Raw genomic sequence first — 27,479 nt, 5'->3', positions numbered from 1 at the left:
TTAAAACAAAGCAAGATGAAAGACCGATATTAGAGGTAACATTAGTTTCTTACAATTTTTCAATATGTACATGTATAATGTCTATACTTATTTCGATAAATGACCACACTTCAGTGAAAACTCGCTATGTTAAAGTTGTTGGGATCTCGGGAAATAATTCGAAATAACGAACATTTGATATAACCGAAATACAAAAACATGTTGAACTAAACCCAATACATTCGAAAAAGTTCAACTTGACCATAACATCGAGATAACAGAGATCGACAAAGCGAGTTTCGACTGTATATGTACCGTAACTTTATTTTTATTTTTCTATATTCTATAAATAGTACACGCATGAATACAGTCCAGTGGAAGTCTAGAGCTCCACAGAGCTTGCATGTTTGTATGTTATATCTTAGCAGAAAACCAAGAACATAATACAAACTCTTGTCTGCAGGTAGTTCACATTCAATTTAACATACCAAAGATCCTTGGGGCTGTCTGTCAGAAATCCTATGAGCAAATTTGGACCTAGGAAGGATTATAAACAGTGCAGTACTGTTAAAAACATCCTTCCTGGGTACAAAGCTGCTCCTAGGTTTCTTGTAGGAAATGTCCCCCGTTATCAAAAGGTATCTTTTAGGCCGAAGTGACATTTTCAGCATTATAAAGTAGATCTTTTTTAGGCCTTATTCAGAAACATGAATATCTTCCCATGAATGTCATGCCGTCTCAAAATAAAACTTAGTTTTCTTACGCCTAAAAACCTATGGGTCGGTAGGGTCATTAATGTTGCATGAAAAACAGTGCCTTCAAACTATTCTAATCTTCTTTTCAAGTCATATTAAAATTCATACCTGGTTTAAAGAGTGCGAATCCCTTTGGAACCTATTGGATCACAAAATTTATGAATTTCAAAAATCAGTCAGCGTTAAAAAAAATAAATAATCCAGTGTCGGTCAGGAGACCCGAAACAAACTTTTTGTTTTTTAAGGCCTTATAATCTTACCTTTCTAACTATAGGTTTAGCTATAACATCTTCATATGCATCAGTTGGTTTTATATTCTGTAGGTTTTCGTGTAAAATGGCTATCTTTTTATCATTGTCCCAACCTGCAGGGCTGAAATAGACACAAAATAAAAATAATTAATATGAAACAGTCTTAACTTTGTCAAACCAAACATATAAATGATTTGTTAAGCAACCCTGTATAACACAACATTCCTGTCCAATTCTTGTCCAATTTGTTGCTGTTTGTCAATAAGATAGTGTTTCCCAATATATTCTAAAATAGTAAATTTGTAGAACCTACATGTACGACAGCCACTAAGCTTTACCAACCTTTGTATGTTTTCCACAGGTGATTAGAGGAAATAATGACAATGACTCAGCAATTAATTTAGTCAGGTTCATGGAACTTGCCCCATACATTTATATTGTTACCAAGTTGCATTAAAATATCATGAACATTTTCAGAGCCATTGCCACTCAAAGGGCTTAATGGCAAAGCTGACAATGGTAAAGACATTACAACATACAATAGTGAATACCTCAGCAAGAGAGCCGCTGGGAAAACGCCAACACTCGACAAGTTACATAATGTAACAAATATTCATGTCAGAGTTATGGACCTTGATAAAATGTGCAAATTAACTGCATGTGTACCAAATTTCATTTGAATATTATGACGGGGTCTTGAGTTATAGCCAAGGTCAAAGCTTTGCAAAACGACAATACCTCAGCATTTTTTCTTCGAAAACAGGCTTGCTTAAAATGCCTGGCCACTACTTACAAACCTCTCTTTAGATGGCATAATATACTTACATGAACACACTATCTTTCTCCACAACAAAGGCCGGCATATTGAACGGGAAGCCGTATATCCGATGTAACAAGTATTGGTGAAGTAGGTCACAGTTCTTCTCCTCCTTTACCGAAGTGTAGAACAACGAAGCACCATCTGTCAGGCAGGTCAAGGACATACATGTACAAGATGGACTGATTGGTAACTTTTTCTACACCCCCAACCCCCAAAACCAAACAAGGATTTCGCGTATCAGATGCGCCACCTGTTGAGGGCGTTAAGGTCACCATGACTTTCCACCACAGAACCAATATGGGTTAGCCATTGATAATGGCCAATGTGCATACAAAGAATAAGGACTCAACATCAAATTGTTCAAAAATTAATGTTTAGTGCCAATAATGTTTTCCAGTAAAAGTCACAATGACCTTGATCTTTGACCAATTAACACAAAAAATCAATACCAAGTTTAAAGACCCTGCAACAAGTCGTTAAAAAGTCAATGAAAGCTTCAACAATGTCTTCCAGTAAAAGTCATGATGACCTTGACCTTTCACCTATTGACCCCAAAATTAAGACTAAGTTTAAAGACCCTTTACAAAGTCTTTCAAAAGTTATCGATCGGAAATTAAAATGTGCATCAAATGATCATGCTTTGCAGGTGACACAAAAACTTATATAAGAATTTAGAAATCTATGAATATGACTATATAATTCTCCATAAAAGTTTTTTTACATGTAGCAAAAACAAACAGGAATACTCCCCCCTTGAGAATCTCTTTATCATGCCTTTCTGAGGTTTGTTGTATGTATAAATGGAATAGACCTCATCAATATTATGTTGTATTACTGTACATAAATCTAAAACTATTCCATAAGGATACAATGTAGACAAAAGTTCCTAATATGCATTTGAATAAAGTCAAAGTGTTCTTCTTTGTAATCATTTTCTTTTTCTAAGGTGGAGATGGCATCCGCCTGAAATTGAAGATTACAGCATATATATTCACTGGCATAATACAAGTTTCTCTTTCATACATTTTTCTAAACATAAACACAATTTAAGCAACACACGTTAAGTATTTTAAATTGCTGTATTTTATTAGAGAATGAGTCTGAATTGATTTGTACAAGATTAAGCCTGGTATAAAGAACATATCTATTTAAATGTTACTGCAGTCCACACCCAAAAGCATTTTTTTTCAACCCATGTCAAACAAAGCCATAATAGGCCTGCCAGTGAATGGCTTATCAGTAAATTAATTGTCAGTAGCAAATAGATATCAAGGAGCTGCTACCAGTACCCTACAATATGGAGATTTTTGGAAAAGTGAAACTTCTGCATTACAAACTTATTTTCATAGTATTTCTGTTGGTTTAATCAATTGTTGATCAATGTTATGTTTGTAGAAAATTAAACTTTGACTTTAAGAAGTTCGAGACAATCCCTACCTTTGTGAGTACAACTATGATGGGTATTCCCAGGTTTTGTGCCAGTATGTTTTCCCCTAGGGGAAGTAACACTTTGTCCTCCTCTGCTACGGCGGGTGCCGCTGGATGAAGTGGGTTCACATCTCGCCTCATGGAAGTCTGAGTCACGGAGGTGCTTTCATCTGGTTCTACATACTCTTGGTAAAATCGGACCACTGTAAGAAGGGTAAAATTTGTATTGCACAAATAGCATATTAGCATTGTAGAAGCAAGTAACAACGCTTTGTGACAAAAACATGTTTTTCTATTTTATTTGTGGAGGGTCTGTGGCCCCACTGACACCAAATGCAATCACATCATACATCTTTACATTAGGCCTAAAAAAAATAATTGTTTGGTTAGGGTTACATCCTTAAAAAAAATAGGTAGGGTAGGTAGGCTTTTTATTTTTTTTTATTTATTTTTTTTATTAGGTTTTATATAAGAAAATAATTTTCATCATTGGAGAATGGTGTTAAAGCTATCTTCTGTATAAGCATTTAAGGTTTAAACTTAATATTAAAAAGCAATTTAAAAAAAAACGAGATTTTTTTTTTTTTTTTTTTTTTTTAATTTTTCATTTTTTTTTTTCAAATTGACTATAAAAACGGTAGGGTCGGCGCCTATTCCGTAGGTAGGGTCGGGTAACCCGAACCAAATGTATTTTTTTTTTAGGCCTTAGCTTGCTATACACCAAGTGTCAACACTATCCATTGACGCTAACTTAAGTTACCAAGTAGAAATTATTTTCTATTATTCGTAATTGTAACCTTGACCATGACCCTTCTGACTCAAAAAGCAATCCTAGGGTAATGTATGTCTCCAAATAAGTTCCCTAAACAACAAGTTTCATTAATATTACTTATTTCTAACTCAAATTATTACTAGTAAGCAGAAACCATTTTTGAATGCCAAGTTATGTCTTCATTTAAGCTACACACCTACATCACTATCCCCTAAAGCTGACTTAAGTGATTGAGCAGAAACCATATATATTTCAAGTATTACTGTAACAGAGACCTTAACCCCAGAAACTCCAAAGCAATCCCAAGCTAGGTCTTTACATAAGTTACCAACACACTAAGTTTCATCACTATCCATCAATGCTGAACAGAAACCATTTTTCTACTTTAAGTAACAGTGACCTTAACCCCAGAAACTCCAAAGCAATCCCAAGCTAGGTCTTTACATAAGTTACCAACACACTAAGTTTCATCACTATCCATCAATGCTGAACAGAAACCATTTTTCTACTTTAAGTAACAGTGACCTTAACCCCAGAAACTCCAAAAGCAATCCCAAGCTAGGTCTTTACATAAGTTAACAACACACTAACTTTCATCGCTATCGATCGATGTGAGCAGGAACCATAGTTCTATTTTCAGTAACAGCGACCTTGACCTCACAAACCCCAAAAGCAAACCCTAGCTTGATAGTCATATAAGCTACCAAGTTTCATCACTTTCCATCAATGTGAGCAGAAACCATATTTCTATTTTTAGTAATAGAGACCTTGACCCCACAACCCCCAAAAGCAATCCTTAGATAGTCATTGACATATAAGCTACCAACAAAGTTAAATCGCTGTCCATCAATGATAACTTAAGTTATTGAAATCACATGTTTGGTTCCCTCCGGCACAAAGAAACATGATATCAATTGAACTAAAACTATATAATCTATGATGAATAATACTTCAATCAAAATGTATAGTACTCTTTTTGCATATAACTCAAAAAATGCAATATAATAATTAAATACTATAGAATATTATACCCCTTTTGAGCTTATGAAAATCTACTGTAAAAATAGAACAATACTATAAATTGCTAGCAAAACAGCTGCACTTGAAACAAGATAACTAACATTCATTTATCATCCAAAACAAACATCAAATGTTATAAATGCACTTAATCAATGTAACATTTGTTATCTAAAATGCATGAGTCATCTAAAGATTTTCTGTCACCAGCATTTATCAAAATAAATCACTGAACTTTGTTAAACTTCTTGTATCTAAACATCTTTATTATACATGACTAAATTTGTAATTAAACGTAATAAAATAGGTTTGTTTTTTTCGGTTTACAGCATAAGATGAACTCATATGAATATTGAATGAGAGAAATTATTTTCCAATAATAATTGAATTTAATTCAACTACAGCTGGTTATTTCCATGCTTGACATATTTTTTATATCTAATCAATTGGAAAAATTAAATACAGACATATTGAAACTTGTTAAAATAAATAAAACTGAGTAATAAAAAAAAACAATCAAGAAAAAAAGTATGTCAAATAGCAAATAGATAATTTCACACCACATATTTTCAATACACAATCAGCCCATTAAATCACGAAGAAAGAATTTCCAATGGGATATAAGAATTATAGTAAGCTCAAGTGCCGTCCTTTCCCCATGAAGCGCTTGTCAACCGCACAGAGGATTGGTTTAATCAATACACATTTTTACTTTGCACTTTCCTGTGTCTGAGCAGCCAATTCTTGCTATATAGAGGTTCTCAGCAGACAAACGTTTCCCCTTAATTTTGATTTATGCTTAAGCAGACAATTACATACTGGAATTTCTTTTTGTTCCTGAAAATGTGTCGCTCAGAAGTTTCATTGGTCAAAATTAGCACAAGTCTGAAAGCACTGCACTGGCAAAATGCTTTCACGGCTTGCTCAAACTTTGAATGGGTTTCATTAAGTTTGTTGATTTTGTTTGATGCCATGGCCTAGTGTATGAATTTGTATTTGTTTATTCAGAAGTCTTATTTAGAGGACTGAATATCAAACAGTTATATTTAAGCTGCACACTCACAAATTGACCGTTGTGGCAATTTATTTATTTTTGTCTAGGAATTAGCCAATTGTTGTGCATATGTCTGGAAACCAGAGATAAGACTGCTTACAAAAGATCAGATCACATTTTTTCATAATTTTTTTATTTACTGTGGAAAACTGGATGTTATTTGGCTTAAAGTGTTACTAACACAATAATGAATTTAACAGCAGTTTTCAAAACAATTAAGATATGTTCAATAGTGAATTATCTTAAATGACTGAATTTAAAGCATTGATATCAAAATCTGCTGATTCAGAGAAAAACACACACAAATAAACTGTCAAAACTGTTAATACTTGAGAGTCCAGCTTTAAAGTCAGAATCTTGTATGAACAATTCAGAATTCTTACAATACTACTATGTGTTTACACAGTAATCACAAGATAAAGACGAATAACTAATCTCAGGGATATTTGCCTTCAATTAATTAATTTAATTTCCTAATTTATCCACTTACAACTCTGGTCATAATCTCTCCTATCCTCTGGGGAAATTCGTAACCTATCGATATGGTGTCGTAGAATAGATGCCCATTTTTCTAGAGTATCGAGGATGGACCAAGGTGATGTCATCGATGCCACAAGTAGTACTAGCGTGTTCTCAAACGTTTCCTCCGTTAACGCGTATTTCAGGAGGCTCGTATGCATTGTGTCGCCATCTAGAGCCCACATGCCCAGTCTGCCTTGATCTGCAAGAAAATGGTAGGTACCGGTATAGGTTTTCTACATTACCAAGAATCAAATGTTCAAAGAGCTAAGGACCAGCTTAATTTCTCTCACTGACAACTAGGGTCGGTTACTAATAAACTGCATCTAGACCAGGGGCTGTATTCAATAAGCATCTAAGTAACAATTTTCAACTAAGTGAAAAATTGCCTTTTTTCTAATTTGATTTTTGCATCAGAGTTTAAACCAGAGCTATCACTGTAAGTGACACATGCCCCCGAAGTGGTACTCAAGTGTGATTCTAAGGTCATTTAGAAAGGGGATAAAAATAGCAATGAAATGTGTGGATAAAGCAAGGAATGTTTATGAAAATGTGGAATATATTAAAAACACTAATTACCATTGACTGAGGTTTTGAAACACAACACGAGACCCATGCATGGTCACTGTAATATGTAATCTCTATGTCATTATATGCAGTTATTCATTGTGAACAAACAGCAACTTAGATGTGGTGACATGGGTATTGCATGTGACATGTCAAACACATGTGGCAATTAATTTTAAAATCTGTCCATACAAGAGAAAGTTACAGCCCGGACAGAACCACATATACTCTTTGTCCTTATAAACAGCATTCCCTAGTAAACAATCACTAAGCAGGGCTTCCATTAAGAATTTGAAACTGAACTTCCTGTCCATCAAGTTTTCAAGTTTTCCAATGAAATGTGGAAGTTAAAGTGTCCAATATACAATGTATAATACTTTTTCCACTATTTTTCAATTAGTTTGTTAAATAAAATAAAATAATTTGCAACTATAACTTGCTGCAAAATTCACAGATTTATATAATTATAACAGATCCTTTTACAATAAGACTGATTGAAATTGAGACCATAAAAGTAATATTGACTACAGGTTATGAATCTTTTAACATCCAAGCATTCAACTTCAGAAGTTTTCTTCAAAATTATGGAAGTTTTTGTACTTCCTAGTTATCAATTTTGGAAGTTGTAAATCATTTCTAGGAAGTAATATACTTCCAAACTTCCTTTAACAGAAGCCATGAACTAATGGTGACCTTGACCTTAGAGGAAGGGACACTGGTCGTGCACACTTACATGTCATCTTGGTATGTCAAACACATGCAGTGAGTTATTTAAAATCTGTCCATACAAGAGAAAGTTACAGCCCACCCATACTCTTGTCCTTATAAGCAGAATTACAATGTAAACAAAAACACTATGTGTGACCTTGACCTTATAGATAGGGACAACGGTGGTGAACTTGACAGGTTATCTTGGAATGTCAAACACATGTGGCTTGTTATTTTAAAATAAGTACAAACAAGAGAAAGTTACAGCATGTACACAACCATCTATACTCTATGCACGTATATGCAGCATTCCATAGTAAACAAACACTAAATGTGACCTTGACCCTAGCGAAAAGGACACTGGTTATCTTGGTATGTCAAACACATGTGGCAAGTTTTACAAAGAAAGTTACAGTCCGGACAGCATGAATGAATGGACGGACTGATGGTGCAATTTTAAAAAGGCTACACTCACCATCTCTATACTCATCCTTGACATTCAGATAGTAGTACTCAAGTCCAATCCCTTTCTTTGGCTCCTCGACGCCTTGTAACTTCGCGATCAATGTAGTCTTCCCACTCTCATTGTCACCTGAAAAATATCAAATATTGGTTATATAGAGGACAATAGTTCCTTTAAATGTAAGATATATTTTACTGAGTGATCACCAAAAGTTACATGTCATGAGTTGAAGGGACTTTAACAAAAGTGGTGAGTATGTTGACCTGTTAAAGGGGCTGTCTCACGTATGACAAAATAGCGGACAAAAAAGAAAATTGTCGAAAACTGACATAAACTTGGCATCGATGTGTACAATGCATTGAAACTTACTAACTGAAGTACCACATAGTTTACAACTTATTTAAGTTTAGCAGTTATTTCGTATTTTTCCATTAAAAAAGATAACTGGGTATGTCTACCAGGTAGAATTCATTCCTTAAGCGTGATTGGCTCGTCGGTGTTATCATGTGATATTACCGTAGGTGTATAGCTTAATTATGTCACCCAATTAGAATAAGCCTTTGTAGCTCAGTGGGTAAGACGCTGGACTTCAATTTTGGCGACGCGGGTTCTAACCCAGTCACAGACACAATTTTTTTTTACATTTTGGTACTTTTTTTACAATTATGATATCAAAGCGTAACACATTCTATTAGATAATTGTCCTGAGATTCATTACAGAAAAAATCTTTTTTTGGTGCCAATCTGTGAGATAGCCCCTTTAAGGATACATTGATAACATCATGTGATAATGTCAATCAACCAACCACGCAACAACACAATTAATTTTCAATCGTGCTATAAACAAAAAATTGTGGTCTTCAAAGACGATATTTGAGAAAATATCAACATTTGCTAAAGAGTTCCAGTTTTTGGGATTTTTGTTTGAACACTCCTTATGATTTGCCACACTTTATTCCGTAATTAAAAAAAGGGCATTTAACAAACCATGAGAGGGTCTCTTTAAGTATTTATTTTAGTAAATTTATAAGAGTAATAATCTTTTTACTATTTTGAATGTTTGAGATTATATTTTGTCTAATGACCCAGCCCCTTTTAATTACTTTAATAATATAAAAATCATTAACAGATGTCAGCTGATTTACAAAAATAAATAAATGGCCGATTTAAGAGATACTGACATACCCAAAGGCAAAACATAATTTCAAACACTTTGTATTTTTAATAATATATAGTAACTTAAGCACATAGAAAAAATATTTAAAACTTACCTAAAACAATTACAGACTTTGAAGTTGGTAACTTAGAAGCTGAACTTGACTGCACTTCTGTCAGAATTGAATTCCTGCAGATAAAAAGAAAATATTCTGAATGTTTAGTAATAAGAGTAGCCATTTTCATACCTATTTCATGAAATAATTATTTCATAAATCACTGCGCTTTAATCCTTTATACATGCCAGCAGAGGAAAAAAAACGGAATTTCGATCCATATCCGAGTCTCAAAGCGGGAGATAAAAATCTCCCAGAATTTAAAGCATGTGACATGTCCTCTTGATATGTCAAACCCATGTGGCAAGGTCACAATTAAAAAATTCTTTGTTTGCCCTTTACCGACCCTAAATTTTAGAGGTGGGTCGGTAGGTAGGATAAATATTTTATTTTTTTCTAGAATTTGATCTTGAACACAAAAACTGGTGTTTGTATGTTTGACCTTTTTTATTTTTTCTGGTGGATGAACCATATTGTTGCAACCATTACATTAATATGGGAATGCATTTTAATGTTTAAATTATTATTAAATGATATATATAGCTTTATATGCATGGTTCACCTCATTTCTGTATTTATCCACCTTGTGTGTTGTAATATATATTTGTAAGCTTGACTGTACTTCAATATATAAATGTATGCTGTATTGATATGCTTTACTGTACATGCAGGACACTTTGCTTTAACCCCACCTTGCACTAACTTCTTGCATGATTGTAGATCTAGACACAAATGTGTAATATTGGCATTTCTGGATGTGGTTTTTCAATCTTTTCACTGCTAGTCATTTTACACCCCATACATTATCATACTAGAAGAGTGCAAGACAGTCCCAAGTCTGTAGAAAAGGGGGAGGGAGGCATGTTTTAACTATATATGCAAAATAAATTAATTTTGATAGAACTCGTGTTGTTACTTTTAAATGTTAAACTCTCTGTCAGATGGCAGAGTATTATTGCTTGATTTGGAATTCTGACCTTGACAACATTCTAAGAGTGACATGTATGACCAAACATGTTGCAGCAGTGTTTGTATAAATGGCAGTGTAATTATTGTGAGGTAGAAAGAAACTTCCGTTCTGATCATATAAATTTGGGGGAATATGTAAGAATTTCATATCAAGCATGGTCCATCAATGCATCACACCTGGAATATCTATACCATATTTACTTTAAAAAGCAGGGATTTTAAATGTTATTTATTCACAAAGCTAACAACTTTACCATTTATTTATAGCAGAAAACTGATACACATGTATGGACAAGAATTGTGCACAGTTATAAAAATACTTACATGACATTCTTGGGACAATCCTTTAACAGATACAATTTCTTTAGTTACATGTGTAGAACACACAAAAATGTCTGACTAGAAGACTAGAAATGTCTGACTAGAAAACATACAGTGGCATAATTATCGTGCTATTTACATCGAACTTGGTTTTGGAATGTTCACAACTCTTAAAAAAACAAGAACTGTATGGACAAGAATTGTGCACAATTATTAAAATACTTGTGACATTCTTGGGACAATCCTTTAACAGATACAATTTCTTTAGTTACATGTGTAGAACACACTGTCTTCGTTTTTGGTTTTTTGCTGTTTTCCCCCTGCATCATCATGGTGAATGCATTCGAGTGGGAAGCTTCGTCACCGTCAACATTGTTGTTCTGATCATTGATATCACTTTCTCTTTTTATATTGTAAGTAACATACTTCAACGAACAGTCAAAGGTATTGAGCACCGAAATACTTTCAGAAATGTCTGGATGGAAACTTTCGACATCGGTGCTGTTTTTGCAAACGGAAATTGTAACGGAATCCGTTTTTTGTAATGTTACGTTTGCCTTATTCATGAAGTCTGATAATACATCTTCCCATGTGTTACTGGACTCGAAAGAACTTATTTTATTTTTCGCAATTTGATTTAATTTACCATCAATATTAATAAAAACACTGTAACAAAATGTTAATATGGACGCCATGATGATGAACTGTTTTCTAGACGCTTGCAAATCGCATTCGGAACTCCTCGGCCATTTTTTCAAAAACAACCTCGGATGTATATGGACGGTTTACATACTTAAAAAGTGGTACGTTTAAGTCCGCTGCAAATAGATCGCGTAGTAATCTTATTTAGTAGTTAAAATTTATGAATTAACTCTTGGGAATCGTAATTATGTTTGCAATAATACACTTCACTGGCAATCAATTTAAACTGAGAGCAATGAATACAACTCTTAAACACTACAATTAATTAATGCTTTTATTCAAAAAAATACGGACTACTTCAACAGATATACTGGCATACATCCGAGGTTGTTTTTGAAAAAATGGCCGAGGAATTCCGAATGTTGCAAATCGTTCACAAAACGTACAACAAGCGCTTCTTTTGTCTTGATTGATTTAAAGAACCCAACGATTGAGCGGAAAGAAAATAAACTAAACTAACGGCGAAAAAACAGCGAAAACAAATCGTGACTGCAAAATTGAAAAAAAAAATATTCTCACGAATTTTGCAATAAAATATTTTGGGTCGGCGGCTTTTTTTTCGGGTCGGTCGGTAAAGGGCAAACAAACTTAATTTTAATTTAGGCCCAAGTTATTTTAAAATCTGTCCATACAAGTGAAAGTTACAGCCGGGACACGACCATCTGTTCTCTATGTCCTTATAAGTTATATGCTTTCTTTTATAGTTAACAAACACTAAGTGTGACCTTGACCTTAGAATTAGGGGCACCAGTCTTGCACGCGACATGTTTTAGAGAGATTTTACATCAGGCAATAATGACAAAGAGAATGTGAGTAAAACTGAATGTAAACAAACAACCCCACAAGGAAGAAATGACAGTATAAAAATTACAAGAAATATATTTTTTTTAAAAGATTGATAAATGCCAAAAGGAAACTTTTACAACAAGTGATTAATTTATTTGTAGTAATGAAAATGCCAACTTGCTTCTTTGACCATGTGCCAACACCAGTAGCCTCTTAACCTTTTACCTAACAATCATATACCAAGTTAGTCCTGGTTTAATTTGAATGATTTTTCTTGAGTAAATCCATGATACAATTTCACTATTAATTTACCATTAGCAATTTTAAATGTCTATATACCTGTTAATAATATGTCCATCTCCTGTTAAGGTCCAACACCCTACAGGACCTAGACATTTGCTAAAGCTAAAAGGTACAGCCAAGTTGAAGAAACAAAGTGGATACAAGAATATTATACATTGTCTGGGTGCAATACTCCTGGCTTGTTTCGAATCAACCCATTGCTACTTTAACATGCCCACTGTAAAGGTTTTATTGTTTGTGTATATATGGGAGACAATTTCCCTTGGTTTTAACCAGAGTTTTGATTACTCCAAATTTCCCAGTATAATCCTCTCTCAATTAAAATGCAAAGAAACTACCGTTCTCATTTAAAATATGTTCAATATGATACAGCTGAGAATTGAACCAATTACGCTTTATCTCAAATGATGACAAACTAGACACTATACCACTGTCTTACCAGGCAGTATATGTTTTTTTTTGTTTTGTACCCAGGGTTCCCCCTGGGTTCTAAAAAGTTGTCGCCACTTTTTCGCGGGGGGTTAAGGGGGCCGTGATAGGCCCCCTTACGGGTCCAGGGCAGCGCCCTTGTGGGGGCCAAGGGGGCGAAGCCCCCTGAAGCTCATGGAGTTTAAGCATTTTAAGAGCCTTAAATTGCATTTAATTAGCACATTGTCGTGCAAATCATAACATTTTGTTGTACATGAAGCACAAGATATTAATAGCAAATTGTTATTCTGTTGACAAAATTCATTGTATATGGACTAGTATATAAATAAAAAAAATATTGCAAAAAATGTGACATAAACATCAATATGTTGATTTCAGTCTAATGCCTGCATACAATAAAAGAATACATTTGTGAAATTATGAGATAAATTTAAAATAAATGAAAACTCTAAGAAATATACATTGTCAAACTAGGGCCATAACTTTCCTAATAGAAATTTGTCTACCTACTCTTTACTCCAGCCAACATATTAGAAGCCTTATCAAATGGGGTTTAATCCTATTTATTTGATTTCTGTTAATCTTTTTGACACTTTTTGAACTCTTAGAATGCTGCATTTATAGCAATTACAAATTGCGACAAAACCGAAAGCAATTCTATTTTAAGCGCGTAAACGTCATTACGAAATTTGCATATCACGTGACTTTCCGACAACATAAAATTCTACGATTTGCATATTTAAAACTAACACGATAATTATGCAACAACAAGGCTGTTGAGCTAAATATTAAAATTGTTTGCTAATAAGAGACATAACAGTTAAAGGATGTCATTGTTTATCCGTGAAAGCAATAAAATTCTGCAATAATTAGCGAGGTGTTGACTGGGCCGTGACTGCTTGCCCTAATTATCGGATTAATTTTTGTTGTCGCACCAGCAGATGCGCTTGATTTATGGCAGTGACAGAATCGATTATCATGCAGGCCGCATGGTCACCACTTACGTCATTTTACGAAAATATTTCAAAAAAAAATCGTTGTCGCCATAAATTCGCCAAATTTGAAAAGTTATCGCCACTTTTGCGATTTTGTCGCAAATGGCGACAATGGCGATCGCCAGCGGGAACCCTGGTACCTCCTAACATGCAGTTAAACTTCCCTACACCTGCTATATAACAAAAAATAAAAAAGATGGCAATTCAAACGAATAACAGCAGTGATGCATGTCAGGCGTGTAGCTGCCTAAATGCGATTATGTGGCTGAATCCACAATGATTCTGACAAAAAAAATCAGCCAAAGTCACAGTATTTGTACTTGACTAAAGATGCTGTTACAGACGTACAGACATTGAAATTTCTATGTAGGGAGGCTGATGCCCCAGACTACAATTATGAATCCACATGAATAGACAGTTAGCTTAGTAGCTATGCCCATGCAAGCTCCTTGTGACTGATAGCGCTACACTGGAAACTAGCTACAATAATGAGCAATCAGGTATGCTTTTTAATAATTTTGAATTTCTTATGTATCCCTGTAACGCTACAACTTTCGACCATTTAACACCGGGCAAAAGACTATATACTGTGAAATCATTAATGTTCGTGGGGCATTAATGTTCGTGGTTTTCGTGGGTTAGGTGATCCACGAATTCAAGATCCCACGAAATATAAACCCTTTATTCACTTTTTCAATTGCCTTGTTACGTACATACTCTAGTATATTATTTACAGAGGTCGAATTATACAGTGTTAAAACCTGTCCCAATGTATAACTTACGATCATTATTCTGTTAATATATTATAACTGCCTTTAACAAATAATGAACCAAATCAATTAAATGTGTTTTATGCAGCAAATGACAGTTATAAGCACGTGTTTAAACGTGTGCTGTTAATGAAAATCTCCAAGTTTACAAGATGTGCGTGATGAGTGTCTGTACTCGATTTTTTTATTTAAAGAAATAATTAATCGATTACTAGTACATTGAAGGTTACTAAGCACCGAACGTGACAATATACGCATCTTTTCGGTGTTTTCACAGTTTGCAAAATTCTTAATTGGCATTAAATGGCTTCCCCTATCTGTACTTATGATCAGGGTACATCTTCTTTTATTACCTTTATTCCCAATTAAATCGATAAGTGACATGGGTATATATGCACTAATTGGCATGTCGTACCACATTAGCGAGTGTCATAAACCGAGTGACGTAGAAGACGGAAATCACGGGCCAGCGCGTGGATATTTTGCAGACGATCTAGGACGATCGCATCTTCGATTTTTTTTTTCAAAAATGAAAATCCACGAATTTAAGTACCCACGAAATTGTTTTTTTTCGGCAAACCACGAAATTTCATGCCCACGAACATTAATGATTTCACAGTAGTAGTATTATGCATTGATGCTGAATAATAATGACAAAATTGTCAAGCTCACGTCGTGCTTGAGATGGAATTCTCTTCAGTTACTGGTTGTTAAATTAATAAAACAACAGGCTGAAATTCTAATGATATGGCTGTGATACTTGATGAACACCATTGTAAATGAGTGGGTGGGGTATCAACTAAAGTGATATGACATGTCAATAAATCTAAGTGATAGTTTTTTGTGGAAAAACTAAATATGTTCCCTTACCACGATGCAAATATTTTCCAACAATGTCGGCAACAATAACAACTGTCATCAGATTGTATGACTAATCGGATACAGCGGATGTTAAACAAATTCTTACACATTTGTTTATGATTTTTCAGTTTTCTGATCAAATTAGGACAATGGCATGCTGCACAATGAAATTTTATCGATAAAATATATTTTGCCCGAAATATTTACCACAGATTTTGTGAATCATTGTCAGGATCCTCAGTTACTGAGTTCATTCTGTCATTTTTCTCTCCAACAGGAGCCATTTTGGATCGAAAGCTCCCGGATAATGTGATGCACGCATGCGCGAAAAATATAATTTCGTTCGTGTCCGATGAATCATGAAGGTGTGTTCAAAGAAAGGAAAATCAAGAAATAACTCTCTGATTTAAAGACTTCTGAATGTTTTTGTTTAATAATGCACACTCGCATCATGCAGTAGACATGCTTTGCATAAGTATCGTTCTGAAATTTGCAGATTTCGTCCCAAAATTTGGTCAGACGAACCGGATGTTTACAAAATGACTGGGGGACATCTCAAAATGGACTTTTGACAAAATTCTGACATATATACAGTATGTATATAGAATTTTAACAACTAAATACTAAATTGTCAATCACGTTAAAAACTTTGTTTGCCATAGGTGAAATCACTGCCCAAGACTGTCTCAAAACCTTAATCGGAAATCCCGTCTGTAGCTTTAGTTTATATTAGTTGCCTGTGCAGACGAAATTTGCCACTGGACATTCTTTGTGACATAATAATGAATAATGTTATTATCACTAACTTATATCAGGTACTGGACAAAGAGCCAATGTGTGATTAATGATTGATAGAAAAATCATTTGCAACAGTTGTACATCCAGGATTTTATTTTAATTATTCATTATTATTATCTAAAGGCATGTAAAAAGTCAAGAAAGTTCCTTAAAGTTAAAGGATGTACCTTAAAAGTTTCATTGCATGAAGTGGATCTACCAGTTTGTGGGGTTTGCCATTAGGAGTGGAGTTTGTGTTAATTAAGCACCTACATAAGTCAAAGTTTTGCCTATTAGGGACTGGGATAGTGGGTGGGCTGGGATTGGGACTCAAAACAGCTGTTGATTCCTTAAATTCCCAGTGAGACTGCAGTGGAGAAATATACTTAACCACAACTATTTGTTTCTCCGTTTCAGGTGAAAAGTAAATTGGATGATGGACAGCTTGCTTTATGATGGCACAATAGAATACCAAATCTATAATCAGCAAGAGGCAGCATTGATGATGTGTACAGGCATGCGATTTGCCAGTGAAGAGGCAACCAAAGCTTTACACTATACAGAGGGGCTTGATCGTGAAGCCTGCTGTAAGGAGTTTGCTGTTGCCTGCTACATTGGCAATGTCAAGGTGGTTGAAACATTCATTGAGCATTACCAAGAAGAAAATTCATGTACCTCAAGGTCTGACAATGAATTAAATGATTACTTAGAGAGTGATGTTAGTACTGGCCATTCAAAACGACCGCAGTCTGTTGTAAATCATTACAATGCAGATGGATTGACACCATTATTGTTGACGATCATTGGTAGCCATAGAAATAAACTCAAAATTTGCCAAACTTTAATCGAAGCTGGGGCAGATGTTAATCAACCCCAACAATTGTCAAAAGAGAGTCCACTAATTTGTGCAATACAGCAAGGATGTGATGACATTGTTGAACTGCTTCTTGACAATGGAGCGGATACGCAACTCTGTGATAATGTTGGAATGTCCCCCTTGTATGTTGCCATCAGGTGTAGAAATATGAAGATGGTGTGTGCCCTTATAAAAGCAGACTGTGATGTGAACATTGGAAGTCAAGATCATACGCCGTTGTTTCTAGCCACTAGGACAGGACAGCTTAAGATAGTAGAGGTAAAAATATTGGTGATAGGAGAAGTCACGCCATATACGGAGAAGTCGCCCTACATATGTATTATATAGGCGGTATGGTGTGAGATGGTTATCGGCGGAAACACAAGGTTTTTCAGTTACACAAGTGTTGCTTTTTTGCAAATGTGTTCAAATTTGCTTCTATAATTTATGGATAATAAATTAGCTTTTTTCAAATATTTATTAAAATATTAAACAGTTCATCAATGTACATTTATTTCCGATCGTCAAGAGCGAAAAGAGCAACATTCACTGATTGCGTGTTTTAGATACATAACAGTATCTTGTCATATAGACTTATTAATTTACTGTCATAAATTCTTAATTAATAAAATATTTTTAATAAAAAAAGATATGCAATGTACAGTTTGACAGAAATAACATGTACTATATAATCCATATGTGGGGCGCCTTCTCCATATATGGCCCGACTTTGTAGTGGTGCGAGTTTGTGTTGGTACGACTTCTCTTGTAATATAAATATCTGTGCTGAAGACACTGACTGTACATTCGTTAATGAGTAACCCATTCATGGATTATTTTTTATTTTTGCTTTTAAAAGACACTGAGATAGTTTTATACAATAACTAAAGAATACATTTTGCAAAGGTTTTATATTTAGTTATCATATCAGCGAGATGACTGTACATTTGTTAATGTTAAACCTATAAGTTGTTCATTTTTTAACTGCTTGTTGCAAGAGTCATACAATGTACATTTTGCAGTTTTCATCTGAACCTTCTTTGTTTAACTTATTAATAGACTCGTGAACAAACAAAATCCCATTCATGGCTCATCCAACCAGGTGACTTAAGCAACATATATGTTAGTTGCCTAGTTATTTGCCTTTGCCCTTGCGACTTCGTTATTTTCAAAGATCAGAGTGAAGTCAGTTTTTCGCCTGAATTTACAAAGATTAAAAAGAAATATTAGTTAATTGATGTATTAAATATTCAGGAATTCAAATAAGCACTGTCTTTTATTTCAGCTGCTTTGTGAATCCGGCTGTGACGTCCATGTTAAGAACAAGTACGGTGTCAGTCATGTTTATGAGGCTGCTTTATGTGGTCATGTGGATGTTTTAAGGTACTTGTTAGATCAGCGATGCACTGTCAACGACCAAGACATGTACAACCAGTCACCGCTCCATGTTGCCGTGATCAAGGGACATCACTCTTGCACAAAGATCCTTGTTGAAGGTTAGTTTTATGATTTTGTGGTACTCACTGAAATAATAATGTATTTGAGAATATCATATCATCATTTAACATATCTTATTACATGATATAAATTTTGAATAATCTGGTACACTAAATAAAAATAAACCTGTATACAATAAACATGGACCCTGTTGGAAATAAGCTCTTGCACGTGTGCAAATCTTAATGGGTTATCCTGTGCAAATGTCATCAAAATTGTTGTAATGAATTTTTTAATTAAATCATACACCTTTATTATTAAGATCTGAAGTAATTCATATTCTAGTAGTTTGATTTAATTTATTTAAACTTTCTGTGATTTGATTTATTATGATTCTAATTATCATACAATTGCATTCTGGGATATTTGTTGGTTTGTTGTAACATGAACTGTTGTATTATGAAATATTGACATTACACAAATAAAACTACCACAAGTTTGACTGGCGGCGGCCACGTAAGTTTGCCTGGCAGTGGCCACTTAAGTTTGTCTGGCAGCGGCCACTTAAGTTTGTCTGGCGGCGGCCACCTAAGTTTGTCTGGCAGCGGCCACATAAGTTTGTCTGGCAGCGGCCACATAAGTTTGTCTGGCAGCGGCCATGTTAGCAGCGTTGCACTTTTGTTTTTGCTCCTTGCATCAATAAGCTTTGGTTAATTATCTTAAGGCTGCTCTGTTACAGATGATATCTTGAGAAAAAAAATAAATGTGAAAAACATAGGTAATAAGTTATAAAAAGACATTGAATCGAAATTGCACTTGAGGATGCCTAGTATGAAGATGAGAGAAAAATGTGAGGTTAAAGTTAAACTGAAGTTTATAGTAAAATTTCTTTGTATTTCCACAGCTGGAGCTAACTGGCGTCTTCGCAACTACAATCGAGAGGCAGCCTTGGATTTGGCATTGAAACTGGGACGGTCTGAAATTGTTGAGTATTTTTTTGAGGAAGGACTTGACATACTACCAAGAGGGGCTAACCCCCAAGGGTGAGTTGAGTTACATGTTAGGGCTTTTGGGTTGACCCGCAAGGGTGAGTTGAATAATATGTTAGGTATTTGAGCTGACCCCCAAGGGTGAGTTGAGTAATATGTAAGGTCTTTGGACTCACACCCAAGGGTGAGTGGAGTAATATGAGAGGTCTTTGGGCTGACCCCAAGGGTAAGTTGAGTAATATTTAAGGTCTTTTGGCTAACCCCCAGGGTGAGTTGAGTAATATGTAAGGTCTTTGGGCTGACCCTCAAGGGTGAGTTGTGTTACATGTAAGGTCTTTGGGCCGACCCCCAAGCCAAGGGTGAGTTGGGTTATATTTAAGGTCTTTGGGCTGGCCCCCAAGGGTGAGTTGGGTTATATTTAAGGTCTTTGGGCTGACTCCCAAGGGTGAGTTGGGTTATATTTAAGGTCTTTGGGCTGACCCCCAAGGGTGAGTTGAGTAATATGTTAAAATGTTTTATTGGGTCAGCCATCATTTTAATTTCGTGTGATATGTGATCGAAATGCTTGTTACAATGATAAAACACCATCAGAAGTTTAAATTAAAATCTGCTTTAAATAATTATTTTATAAATTGTGGCAGAAGATACTCTATTTTGCCAAGAAAAGGCTAGTAATGCTACTGAAATTGCAATACTTTAGACATTAGTTTACTAATTTTGTTCAAATGAGTATATATGCCATTTGCTGTTTTGTGTTTGTTCATGAATTTGAGTAAGTAGAATAACTCTATTTCATCAAAATTCATAAAAAAGTTGAGTCAGTCTTTTTAAAGGGACTCCCTCATGGTTTGAAAAATGCACTTTTTATGAAAGAAAAAAAATTACCTTTGAAATTGTGGCAAATCATTCGGAGTGTTAAAACTTAGATATTGACAGCTGGAATCCTTCAACAAATTTGATATTTTATCACATTTTGTCTTTGAAGACCACATTTGAATGAGGGAGCCCCTTTACCACTTAATGAAATATTCTATTTTTAGCTTGGTTGGTTTGGTGTCAGTGTTTGAGCATGGTCACACATCAACTCTGGAGGTCTTACTTCGTGGCTGTGCAAGGCTTCCTATACTTCACTGTGTCGGGGTTCTTCCGATATTCAGGTAAGGTCAAGGTCATCTTAAAAAATCCTAAAAAAAATGTTTATTACTATATTGGCCAACTCAACAAAACAGATAAAAGTTGCAAAAAAAAAATAACCCTGGAGAAGGCATGACCTTTATAGCATTGAATTCTGTTCCATACTATCACCACTCAGGCAGTAAATGTCAAACCTGTCAAGTGTCAGAGTCTCGCTGTGAGTCTCATGTTTTTAGCAATGACATCACGGTCTTGCGCTGACTATGTAATTTCTCACGCATTTCAATTAAAACATAATTCACAGAAATAAATACTATGGTTTTATGAATACATCTGTAAAAACATTGGTTCGTGTTTAGTTGTGTCTGACCTAAAGTAAGGTAACCCATAATTATTGTTACCCTGTGTCAATCGACAATGTATATGTGTCTGCATGCCCCCGAAATCCCCTAGAATATTTTCTCGCTCTAAGGTTCATTTGAGCCCTGACAGCTAGGAAATATACGTGGGCTGATAAACATATTTACTTGGACTTCTTATAACATTTTATAATTTGTATCAAATCAGCGGTGAAATATGCACAATTTGAATGAATTGATGTCTCATGTTTCGGGATATAAGACCTACAGTACTATAGAGCATGCCAAAATACATCAGTTTATGCAAAAATGTATAGTATAACATTATATTATATGACTTTTTAATTGTTATAATCTCAGTAGAAATGTTATCCAAAGTCACATGCTTTAAAGGTTACATTGTATTGATGAGGCCTTAAAAAATACACTTGGTTTGGGTAACCCAACCCTACTTACGAAATAGGTGCCAACCCTACCATTTTTATAGCCAATTGGTAAGAGTGCATCTTTAATACATGTATCAATCATTATTTTTCCTTTAGTAACATGTGATGTTGATATCATTGTGTTTTATTGAAATGAGACATTGCTATTGTTGTTGTTTTCCTTCAGGAACAATGCACATCTCATGAAGTTGCTGTTACATTCTGGGATACAGACAGTACCTTCAATGCTATTGGCCAGAGATACCCACACTGAATGTAAGGAGATTTCTGATTGGCTGAAAGAATTCAAGCACAATTCAAGATCCCTCAAGGACATGTGTAGAATACGGATTCGCCGTTGCCTTGGAAACAAAATCCTTTATAGTGTTAAACAGTTGGAACTTCCAAATGAACTTAAGCAATATGTTACATTAAGAATTTTATGATTTTTTAGGTAAGCACATGTAGATTTTGTAAGTTTTATGACTTTTGTATATTTTTTGTCTGTTGTTGATAAGTTATTAATGACAAAACTTTTAAAAGATCATTTTAAGTTTTAACATGACAGTTTCTTTATATCAGAATTTTACATATTTTAGCTTGTCTGTTTTGTATTCATAAGAAAACAGCCTTGTCAGCTTTTGAAAGAAACAAAATCAAGACATTGTGACTGTTCTCTTTTTAATCTTCGTCATATGACATAATGCAGTCTTAAACTCTCTTCATAATTAAATAGTTTAATCATTTAAGGGGTTTCAATGAAACTTTGTACACATGTTGCTGCTAGAGTTAGCGCGCTCTTATTGCTACAATACCCGGTACTTTTTTTAATTATGCCTCTTTTTGACTGGAGACAAATGACACAACCATAAACAAGCTTTGGGAGTGTGTCTTTTTCTCATACAGCTTAATGCGAAGACATCTGAAAAAAGAAATTCAGTTATATATAAAATCAATAATAAACAAATCATCAATAATTCATATACATTTTTCACTACTATCATATCATAATTTAACTAGTCAAGAATTGTTACTGTACTCTGTTTATTTTGATATCTGTATGTTATTCTTTTTTATGTTGAAATGAGTTTCAAATATTGTTGCAGATGAATAGTCTCATCAAGCTTATTTTGTTTCTATGCTATTAATAAGGACTCATACTATTGTCTTTCATGGCAGGCATTTGTTTTTCTTATTCATGGTAATTATTACTAATTAATGACACACACGTTTTTGATATAGCATTTAAGATTGGATTTTAGCTTGACTGTTTTCGTTATTTTATACTAGAGAGAATGTTGATGTGTGTTAGACCAATGATGTCATAAATAGCGGTAGGATTATAATGATAGTTTTTATGATAGTTTGTCTGGTTAGCGCATGCTTTTCTCACCAAGGCACCCGGGTTTAATTCATGGCCATAAAAATATAAATTACCTAAAGTTGGTCATGACCAATCAATAACTTGAGAAGCCTTTGTAAAATCATTACCAAATGTGGTCACAATGTGTATGGGTTTAATATCTTGGACAAGTTTGATAACCAGCCATATCACCCTATTCATTAAGAGTTATCGCCCTTTTATTATAGAAATTACATAAAATTAGTCTTGTCCGATCTTTAACTGATAAAGTCTTTGTTGAATCAACACCAAATTTGGTCAGAATGTGCATGGGTATAATACCTTGGATGATTTCTATAACTCGCACCCAAGAGTTTTTGCCCTTTAACTATAGAAATTACCTAAAAATGTCCAATCAATAATTTTATAAGCATTTATTTTTTAGAACGAAATTATTACACAAATGATGGATCTATTTAACTTGAGCACTAATTTTTACAGATTGCTGTATTTTTTTTTATAAAATGTTATAATTTGCTATGCTGACATTAATCATATGCTAGTCATTAGAAGTCTGCTGGTTAGTTACACTATTAAACTACTAATAAATCAATACTGAGCTTCATTTGATAAAATATATTTCTATTGCATATCTAGGCTTAAACACATAATTGGGTCATGTTTTCAACTTAGAGTTATTTTTCAGCGAGCGTACACAAATTTTCGTAAAAGTCGAGCATTTCAATTTATATTTTATCGTGAGTATCACAAATCAATTGGAGTTCTTTTTTCAACAGGCTTACACAAAATTTCGTAAAATCAAGCATTTCAATTTATATTTTATCGTGAGTATCACAAATCAATTGGAGTAATTTTTTCAATCAGCATTCACACAATTTTCTAAAATCAAGCATTTCAAATTATTCTTCATCGTGAGTATCACAAATCAATTGGAGTCATTTTATTAAGGAATGTCTGACAAAATAGTTGTTAAACTTAGCACTTTAGTTCAATATATAGTAAGTGTTACAAATCAGTTTATAACTTGAACTTGCAAAAATCAAATAAACATTTCCTATACTGACCAGAAGGGTCATAGTTTTAAATCAGATATTATGACTACTTGAAAACATCAACGAGAACATGCTATTGTACCATACTTGATGTTGTGTCTGTAAAATGGCCCTTGTTTGTTTTAAATTAAGTTTTAGTGAAGTTAGCCATGTTTTTGTTGAAGCATTTAAGTGGCATTTATTTAAGATATACGGTTGCATTCTGGGATTTTCGGACAACGTCAATTTTTATGACAAAAATGATTTATTGACATATGATTCTAGTTCGGGGCTGTTCCATTTAAACATATAACCCTCGGGGGGAAGGCACTTATAAATTATGCCACCCCACGTACAGAAGCAGATTTACCCTTTTGGGGTCCAAATTAGCGAAAACAGACACCTTTCCAAGACAAAAAAGGTGTAAAAATGGTATATCTGTGAGAGTGCAGCTTTTAAGCATAAGTGAAACATTTTACATAACATGCTTCTGCTTTTGTCATAAAATGCAATATTGTTTATGCACAATTTTGATATTGTAAAACGTTGTTTGTAGATAAACGTAATTGTTACTGAATAAAAAGACGCTGGTAAAATTATAAACATTCTTTTTGAATACCACCCAAAGAAACTGGCCATAATTCAGTTAAATTATATTATTTATATTATTGAATGACTCCTTTTAACATCTAAACATAGGGTATTAATTGCTTCAATTAAAACACAGATATATACTTATTATATTAAAGGTTTTTGGATAAGAAAAATAGCGGGATTCTTAAAAAGAATATCTATCAAACAAAATGATTTATATACATTTAACTTCTATACATTTTACAATTGTATGCTTAGAGAAAATGTTTTACTGTGGCAAAATCTTGAGGGTAAAATCAATACATTATAATTGCCTTCTTTTGTTCTGACTTGAGTACTTCGTACTGGTTCAACCAAAAAGGTTTTATCCCTTGTATCTGTGCTTTACACCGAGCACGTTAAAGAACCAAGAGGTCTGTTCACTGAGAGCTAAGATGTCGTACCTTAAAGGGACTAGACACGAGAAGGTTCAAAATTCGACAAAAACCATGTTGCTGTCTCATCTGAGTTTCCCCGTCTAAAAATAGTGCATAAGGGTTTCCCAGTTTAAATAATATCTGTTTATTAGATAAATATACCGACACAATTTTTAAACTTACTAAAATTAACGTGGTAGACAAATAGAATGCGCAAAAATTGCGAAAGATGCATGTGTCGTAAGAAATGTGATACATCAGTAAAATTCATTGCGTTGTACACAGCGATGTGAATTTTATGCACGTTTTGGCAATTTTCTTTTTTCTTGCAATTGTTTCATCTGGTGTCTAGTCCTTTTAAGACATTTAGATACACTTAATGACGTGCATACATTCATAAAACTAAAAACAATGCATGTAAATGATTTCCTTTAGTATGTTTCTAGGAACCAGTCCAGTACACCAATCAGAATGTGTGTCTCTGATATCTACATGTGTAGGTCTGTTTCCGTTACGAGTCATTTCCGACTAAATGTAGGTCACTAGGTCATACAAGAAAATAACTATCAACGCCGCAATGTGACGAAACCGGTGTCCATTTTGGAACGCAGAAAATTAAATGTTTGGGTGTCTATAAAATACAAGCAATTATATTTAACTTTTCCGTATCCATACCAACCCACATGGATCGAACATAAAGTTTGGATTTTAATCGAAAACAATAACCTCAATCACCTTGACCTGCTCTACCAAAATGCAATCCCAAGTTAAGATTCGAAATATCAAGATTCAACCCTTCACATATATGTCTTCAGTAATAGCGACCTTGACCTTATGAACTATAGCCACAAATTCATCTCATGGATATCTATAGACACGAGCTTGCTTAATAATTTCTTGGCTTAAATTCATTCCTGTTTTCTATTTTTAGCAACAATGACATTGACCTTAATACTGGCCACCTACCAAAATGTGATCCAAAGGTACGTCTTCACATCATTCTCGTACATACCAACGATGGGGTTAGGTTTATCATTATCAAACTTCTGACAGAATGAGAATCTGTCACATAAGCATGCTGCATCTTTAAGTATTAAGCGAAAAACACTAGTTTAATTACGGGTAATGTCGACTTAAGCGCCTTCCAAAGCGCAAAAGTGGCTGGGAAGAAATTATTAGTAGTTTCATTAGAAATTTTATGTAATGTTTTATCCTAATTACAGCTACACATGTTACAAGGAATATACATGTATGTTTGACACTTGTCAAATATTAAACCTCAAAACTAATGAAAAAAATGAATTTTACAAACATCTTTTTGTTTTGGTTCTTCAAACGACTTTTGCACTGGTGAAGTCTCTTAACTCAATTCGGACCCTAGGTAATACGCGCGTGTGTGTGTGTGTGTGTGTGTGTGCGTGCGTGCGTGCGTGCGTGCGTGCGTGCGTGTGTGTTAAATCTGAATCCAGAGAGCGCAAACTAACGTGCATGGCATGTCCATGAAATAACACGTTAATGTGTGAATAAGGCATAACTTTTCTACTCTTTTAGATGAATTATTGTACATTGTGCTTATTGCGTTTGATTATGCATAAATTTAAGATGTTTTCTATAAGTTATGAACTTCCTATTCTGTTCAACAATGAACTGACCCGGTTTGAAACCTAATTCATTGACATTGAGATCGTATTACGGAATTTCCATACAGCGTCGGATTTATATTGATCTCATTTTCAAAATATATATAAAATTCCCTATCCAGCGATGAATCACAAGTCTTTATAATAATAATAATAATGGTGTAATGGAACTACATGGGTTGAAATATTCCCCACAGACACCAAATCCAATTTAATTATATTGCAAAATGCAATGGAAATGTACCAGAAAGATATTTTTTTTATGGTTGTAAGGATATTGAGTGTCTTTTTTCACGGCTATTTCACTAGCGGATCTGGGGGATGGGGCACCCGGCGCCCCTCCCCCCATAAAATCGTCCAAGATTTCTTGTGAAATCGAAAAAAAGTCATGAAGGAATAATAATTGGAAATAATAAAAAGCGCTGAAAATGCACCATTTCCGACTTGGATTGATAAACAATTTTATGGGAGTTCCTCTACCCCCGCCACCAACACCCCCCTGCGAACATTTTTAAAATCAAAATCATTTCGAGTGAGAGTGAGAGGCGCTCGTCAAAGTAACACACCCTCTTACGTAATTCCTGGACCCGCCCCTGTTTTTATTTGAATGAAAAAATCATAATAATAGTGATAGACTTTACACTGTTATTATGTAAAATTGACACTATATTTTTATAAACTTATTCAAATACAAAGATATCGCATGGAGGCGGAATTT

At 34.3% G+C, this 27,479-nt stretch overlaps 2 protein-coding genes across 4 annotated transcripts in view; one reads left to right on the top strand and one right to left on the bottom strand.

The window, feature by feature from the left end:
* Positions 1–16,046, bottom strand: part of LOC128243358 (cytoplasmic dynein 1 light intermediate chain 2-like) — a 30,304-nt gene extending 14,258 nt beyond the window's left edge. The window contains exons 1-8 of the mRNA XM_052961089.1: positions 15,948–16,046; positions 9,605–9,678; positions 8,346–8,462; positions 6,567–6,797; positions 3,243–3,436; positions 2,675–2,768; positions 1,811–1,946; positions 995–1,106 (exon numbers count right to left, since the gene is read on the bottom strand). Of these exons, the coding sequence (XP_052817049.1) occupies positions 995–1,106; positions 1,811–1,946; positions 2,675–2,768; positions 3,243–3,436; positions 6,567–6,797; positions 8,346–8,462; positions 9,605–9,678; positions 15,948–16,024 (1,035 nt within the window). The 5' untranslated portion in view covers positions 16,025–16,046. The remainder of the gene's footprint in view (positions 1–994; positions 1,107–1,810; positions 1,947–2,674; positions 2,769–3,242; positions 3,437–6,566; positions 6,798–8,345; positions 8,463–9,604; positions 9,679–15,947) is intronic.
* Positions 16,047–16,078: 32 nt separating this feature from the next.
* On the top strand, positions 16,079–24,696 carry LOC128243359 (ankyrin-1-like). Of its 3 annotated transcripts, XM_052961092.1 has the most exons (7): positions 16,079–16,105; positions 16,237–16,333; positions 16,935–17,652; positions 18,659–18,869; positions 19,715–19,853; positions 20,840–20,956; positions 21,905–24,696. In XM_052961092.1, the coding sequence occupies exons 3-7, from the start codon at positions 16,951–16,953 to the stop codon at positions 22,161–22,163; spliced, it is 1,428 nt and encodes a 475-aa protein (XP_052817052.1). In that variant the 5' UTR covers positions 16,079–16,105; positions 16,237–16,333; positions 16,935–16,950; the 3' UTR covers positions 22,164–24,696. The 3 variants fall into 3 exon arrangements, with proteins under 3 accessions (XP_052817052.1, XP_052817053.1, XP_052817050.1); XM_052961093.1 differs by lacking the exon at positions 16,237–16,333 and having other exon boundaries at positions 16,082–16,105; XM_052961090.1 differs by having other exon boundaries at positions 16,095–16,333.
* The last annotated feature ends 2,783 nt before the right edge of the window (positions 24,697–27,479 follow it).

This window comes from Mya arenaria, chromosome 8, assembly GCF_026914265.1.
Source record: "Mya arenaria isolate MELC-2E11 chromosome 8, ASM2691426v1".
NCBI lineage: Eukaryota > Metazoa > Mollusca > Bivalvia > Myida > Myidae > Mya > Mya arenaria.
This window is presented reverse-complemented; position numbering and strand designations above follow the sequence as displayed.

Bases quoted from the DNA above. Each gene is read 5' to 3' on its own strand.
- LOC128243359 (XM_052961092.1), top strand. From the start codon at position 16,951: ATGATGGACAGCTTGCTTTATGATGGCACAATAGAATACCAAATCTAT. The intron at 17,653-18,658 runs GTAAAAATATTG...CTTTTATTTCAG, and splicing joins GACAGCTTAAGATAGTAGAG to CTGCTTTGTGAATCCGGCTG. The intron at 18,870-19,714 runs GTTAGTTTTATG...GTATTTCCACAG, and splicing joins CACAAAGATCCTTGTTGAAG to CTGGAGCTAACTGGCGTCTT.